Source organism: Mustelus asterias, chromosome 6 (genome assembly GCF_964213995.1).
Source record: "Mustelus asterias chromosome 6, sMusAst1.hap1.1, whole genome shotgun sequence".
NCBI lineage: Eukaryota > Metazoa > Chordata > Chondrichthyes > Carcharhiniformes > Triakidae > Mustelus > Mustelus asterias.
Genome location: NC_135806.1, coordinates 119,293,026 through 119,299,025, shown reverse-complemented (window position 1 = coordinate 119,299,025; position 6,000 = coordinate 119,293,026). Strand labels below are relative to the sequence as shown.

The following is a 6,000-nucleotide window of genomic DNA, read 5'->3' as shown; positions in this document are numbered from 1 at the left end:
AGATCAGGCCTGATCTTATTGAATGGCAGAATAGCTTCAAAGGGGCAAATAGCTGGGATAGACGGAGGGAAGAAATAAAAAACATCAACGGCCAGAAAGCATTGCAAAGAGATTGAGTATAATTCCCTTGGTCAGTGGGGATTTCAAACCTGTGCATTACCATTTGAGGACTATGTTGACTAAAGTATTTTCTCGCAACCTAAATGTACCATGTGTTCATTTCCGTGGGTGACTTCAGCATTCTGTAATGAACATAACATGGGGTTACTGTTACTGAGAATACTTTGCTGAACAGAACTTGGGTTTAGTGTTGTTATAGAAGAAAACACAGAAAAGTATATAAATGTTTATTTAAAATCTAACACATTGTATACCCAACTAGCAAAGATACTGAAAAGGAATCGCCGTGACAATGTATATCAATGGCTGTCCAGACTTTTGTGAGTCATATAAATGATTGGTACACGTGATCCATCAGTTTGGAGCAGGGGATGGATTTATCCTCTGTGTAGTTCTAGCTCTCCATTCAATATTAAAATGCAAACTATCCTAGTTTTGGAAACCCATTCTCTCATCATAAACACTTACACTACGCTCTAAAGATTAAAGCTATGATGTAAATTAACTTTCTTCATTTGGGAAAAATGGAAGCAATGTTTTGTGAAAATGGCACTTGTGACTCAAGGAGATCTCAACAAATGTCTTTAAAACAGGTTACCTGGTCACAGGCATTTAGTGGATCTTGCTTGGTGCAGATCCACTGGGTTATTCCTATATTATCACAATGACTAAACATCTGAAGTACTTCATTATCTGTGAAGAGCTGTGAGAGATCTTGAGGTCATGAAACTTGCTGTATAACTGCAATTTCTTTCTTTCCTTTTATCATCTTAAGTCACTGAGGCTAGTGACCTGAGCTTTAATTTTCCCAGATCAACATCTTGCCCCAAAGCAAGATAATCCGAATTAGGTTAAAGTTATGATTGAAAAACAGAGAGACTTGGGCAACTTCTGAAAGGTTGAGCTATTTATCATTTTAAGGGTTGAACAGCTGTGAAGGGGAAACAGTGATACTGCAGTCTGACAGGGACAGCACCAGAGACAGAAGCCACTCTGCAGTGGTGTGTGCATTCACTGCAGTATGGGCCGAATTTATCCTTCCTGCCATCTCTCAGCTGAAGTATCTACGTTTACTCTTTGCTGACAGAGGTTTTGTTTTCCATACGGCTTCTCTCCTTTTTGTAGGTCTCTTCCAGGAACTTTCTATAGTTGATCTTTCCTTCCATGTTTTCGTCAAATTTCGACATGATATGGTAGACTTCATCTTCATTCAGGAGCAGATCGCAGAGCTTGAGGACAGCACGAAACTCTGGCAGAGACAGGTAACCACTGCTGCTGTTGTCTAACTTCTTAAAGGCTCTGCGTAAGGATTTCCACTCTCCTTGGAGCTATGGGGCATAAGGGAAGATAAGAGCTTAAGTTTAGTTCACATCTTTAATGTCTATGGTGCTATATTTGTCATTTCTAACCCAATGCGACCACATCCTTGGTTCCAAATCTCAAGGGCAATTAGGGATGGGCAATAAATGCTGACCTAGCCAGCAATGCTCACATCCCTTAAACAAATAAAAAGGAAGGTGTTAAAGAGAATCTTAAAGGAGAAAAGACAGGAAGAGTCATAATGGTTTAGGGAAAGGATTTGAGTGTTTAGGGCCTGATAGCTGAAGGAACAGTTGTCAATGTAGGGGTAACTGGGGATGCTCAGGAGACCAGGATTAGATGGGCCCTGATATCGCGGAGAGTTGTCAGACTGGAGGAGATGGAAGGGATCAGGAGGGGTAAGGCCATGGGGACTTGAAAACAAGAATGAGAATCTTAAGATGACAACCGACCTCGGCTTGTGTAGAATACCTTTCGCCGGAGCCTTGTTGTGACGGTGTCCAGCCCTGTGCTCTGGCTTTCAGTAAAATTAGTGTTTGGATGATGCAGCACTGCCACCATGTTGCTTCCCTCTCGCCATTGTTGCCTACGCATTGCAAATGGTTTCAAGAAGTCTAGGTAGGAAACCCTGGTGGCCAAGTTAAGAGGAGAAATGCAAGTTCAGAGGCATTCCACATTTACAGCAAAGTTAATTTCACATTTTAAAACTCCAAAAAAAAAACTGTTCTCCTTTACTCGATTTCAAAATGTTGCAAGTAGAAGGACAAGGGCAGCAGATACATGGGAACACCACCCAAGTTCCCCTCCAAGCCACTCACCATCCTGACAGCAGTCGCTGGGTCAAAATCCTGGAATTCCCTCCTTAACGGCACTGTGGGTCAACCCGCAGCACATGGACTGCAGTGATTCAAGAAGGCAGCTCACCACCACCTTCTCAAGGGCAACTAGGAATGGGCAATAAATGCTGGCCAGCCAGCGATGCCCATGTCCCATGAATGAATTTAAAAAAAGTAAAAACCAAAGTGTGACTGGATTTATAGAGCACTGTTCTTCATCGCTATTCGCTACTTTATTATTGGTGCAGCTGAATCTACAGTACTGAGGTCTGGAGTCACATATAGGACTGGAGTCACATATAGACCAAACAAGGCAAGAGCAACAGGTTCCTTAACTGAAGGACATTAGTGAATCAATCTGTAACAAGACTACTTTATATTAGCCCACAACAGACCAGATGCATTGAATTCATTGTGACTGCGAGTCCAGTACTCTGTTACACTGTCCAATCCTCTCTGAGGAACAGTCATTCAGAAATTAGTAAGGTAACTACAACATCAGGTGCAAAGTCAAGTTTAGAAAGGTCTCGAGTGGTCCTTTGCACTTTAGAATTCTAGTTTCTTCTTCAACATTAACAAGAAGTTGATGGTCGCTCTTTGTTAAATTGAAAATTGAGTTGGCATGAATCTACAGTTGAGCACAGCAACAGCATTTGAGCAGATGCATTGAGTAATTCTTTTCCAAACTAAGCGCAGTCAATAGTATAACTTGTATCCACCTGTCTCACTGAGTAGTTACTTGTCTCACGTGGCAGTTTTAGTGTCATAGTGCCATTAAGCCAGTCAGATACAGTTCACATTAGTACTCATCCCAATTAAGAGATTTAAAAAGAATGGACACAAGAACCATTTATGAATGTCACCACAGCTGTTGGGTTAAACTTACTGTGTTTGCTGATATAAACTTGTCTTCATAAAAGACTTCAAACATAATTGATTAGCCATAAAGCAGTTTGGGACATTATAAAAAGTACAATTGTTTACTGAAGTGCTTGTGAAGCACTTGGGACTTGATGAGAATATGAAGGGTACTACATGAGTATACATCCTTGCTTCCTTTGCCGTTTCCTGACTGAAATATAAAGGCAAACTTCAGCAGGTCAAGTCTCACTGTCATCCTTTTAATCAGGCGCAACCTTTTAAATGTTATCCCATCCTGGTAACCTTTGTAATAAGATCTCCCACTAAATGATTATTTCTGTATCATTCCCTACAGTGCCACAATGGCTCCATTTCTTTCTTCACTACATGAGGTTTTTCATCAAATAACATGTATTCCAATGCATCCCAATACTTGGCTCAATCACCAAAGGTTTCTCAAAGTTGAACTGTGAGCTGCGTGAACTTGAGTGTTATCCATTCTTTGTTTATTTGTGACTGGAGATTTTCCTATTCAACTTTAAAATAATATCAAATTTAGTAAAATGCCAATTATGGGAAAGATTAAAGAAGCAATAAGATAATACAAAGGACAAAGAAAAGTACAGCACAGGAACAGGCCCTTCAGATCTCCAAGTCTGTGCCAACTATGATGCCATAACTAAATTTAAAAAAACCTTTTGTCCTTACTCAGTCCATATCCCTCTATTTTCTCCCTATTCATGTACCCTTCCAGATGCTTCTTAAATGTTGCCAATGTGCTGCTTCCATCACCTCCTCTGGCAGCTAGTCATACAACCTAAAACTTTGCAGTGTCGTTATATACTTAAAAGTGAATATAAACATTAGATAACTAGGGCTAAAAAGGCAAATCAGTTCAAACTTTTTCGACCAAAGGGCAGCAGAGCAGTTTGATAGGTTTCCAGGATTGAAGTGGATTATATGAAAATATGGCCAAGTAACAACTGGATGCAGTTCTGGTGAGGAATAAGTTGAGAAATATGATGAGAAGGCTGAAAGGTGTGTACACAATTGGACAATCAAAATCTGTAACAAGATAGGTTTGTGAATGTTTTAGAACGTACACATTTCATTCTGAGACGTACTCCTGTAACTGTTAAGTCCTGTAGCTGCATTTTTGCATGCTATAGCTCTACAGTGTGCTACTTGCTACCACACAGGAGTGATTGAAGCGGATAGCACAGATACATTAAAGGGGAGGCTATTAGTACATGAGGGAGAGAGGAATATGTGGAGAGGGACAGGTGAAGTAAAGAGAGGGGGAGAAAGTTTGTGTGGAGCGTAAACACATTGGGCCCAGCGACCTGTTTCTCTGCTGTAAATTCTGCGCAGTTCTATTATTTTGGACTTATTGGTTTGTTTGCTCCATTTCCACTCTTGAAAACAGGCTGTCAGTCTGCAGTGTCCCCTGCTTCCACTCTCTAAGTTTAAGCTTAAATTTATTTATTAGTGTCACAAGTAGGCTTACATTAACACTGCAATGAAGTTATTGTGAAAATCCCTTAGTCGCCAGCGCCTGTTTGGTTACACTGAGGGTGAATTTAGCATGGCCAATGCACCTAACCAGCATGTCTTTTGGACTGGAGGAAACCGGAGCACCCAGAGGAAACCCATGGAGACATGAGGTGAACGTGCAGATTCCGCACAAACAGTGACCCAAGCCGGGAATCAAATCCGGTTCCCTGGCGCTGTGGGGCAGCAGTGCTAACCACTGTGCCACCGTGCTGCCCTAAAGCCAACCTTGCCAGCTTTTTCAAAGTTACATTTAATTTCCTGGACAATTAACAAACCATTCTAAGACCTGAGTGTCTCAGCTCCAACACATGCTAAAGGGTATTTTAATGTTTCCCCTCTCTCTGAGCTGAGTCCTAATTCAGAGGGCGAACACAGCTGAACTTACCGACCATCCCCATTGACTTCGAACTTCTTTGCCAGCACCTCGCACTCGTACTCATTCAGATTCATACACAGCTCAGTTAGGATATCTTTAAACTCTTCTTTGCTCACGAAGCCAGTGCAGTAAGGGTCAAGCTCCTGAAATTCTTTTCTAAGGTCATCCCACAAGTAGTCCACCTGCAAGTTGCAGAAGTTAAATCAGCAATGTCAACTTGGCTTAACAACATTGAATTATACAGAGGGTATTTATAAAACGCAATGCAAATTTAAACTTGGTTAACAAAAAACAAACTGTAAGCGGCATGCAAAAGCACAATTCATCAGTTACATTGAAACATAGAAATTAGGAGCAGGAGTCGGCCATTTGGCCCTTTGAGCCTGCTCTGTGATTCAATATGATCCTGGCTGATCCTCAATCTCAATGCCATATTTTAACATAATACAGTTCAAATTACAAGGCTGCAACATAACCGTCATGTTTAGTGGTACAACGTGCAGCATTACCACCAATTCCCCTACTCTCGTCATTTTCAACCAGTTTTAACATCATTAGCAACATCAGCATTAAAATTCCTTGATGCATTCTGCTTTCATATGACATTTATAGTTTATTTCCATTATGGGCCACATCCAAACTTAATAAAGTTAGAAGTTGCACAAGGGCTTTATTAACACCCTATTTATCTGGATATTAAAAAGGGATGAGCATGCAGTTGAACTGAATGCATTTTCGAAGGTCTAATACAGATGGGAAATAGCAGAACCCTTAAGAGCATTGATAGGCAGAGAGATATGGGTGTACAGGTACACAGGTCACTGAAAGTGGCAACGCAGGTGGAGAAGGTAGTCACGAAGGCATATGGCATGCTTGCCGAGGCACTGAGTTTAAAAATTGGCAAGTCATGTTGCAGCTTTATAGAACCTTAGT

The 6,000-nt window shown here is 41.0% G+C and overlaps 1 protein-coding gene across 1 annotated transcript in view; it reads right to left on the bottom strand.

Moving 5' to 3' along the window:
- Positions 1-333: 333 nt before the first annotated feature.
- Positions 334-6,000, bottom strand: part of LOC144495225 (EF-hand calcium-binding domain-containing protein 6) — a 64,928-nt gene continuing 59,261 nt past the window's right edge. Inside the window, exons 15-17 of the mRNA XM_078215293.1 lie at positions 5,077-5,249; positions 1,912-2,068; positions 334-1,448 (exon numbers count right to left, since the gene is read on the bottom strand). Of these exons, the coding sequence (XP_078071419.1) occupies positions 1,191-1,448; positions 1,912-2,068; positions 5,077-5,249 (588 nt within the window). The 3' untranslated portion in view covers positions 334-1,190. The remainder of the gene's footprint in view (positions 1,449-1,911; positions 2,069-5,076; positions 5,250-6,000) is intronic.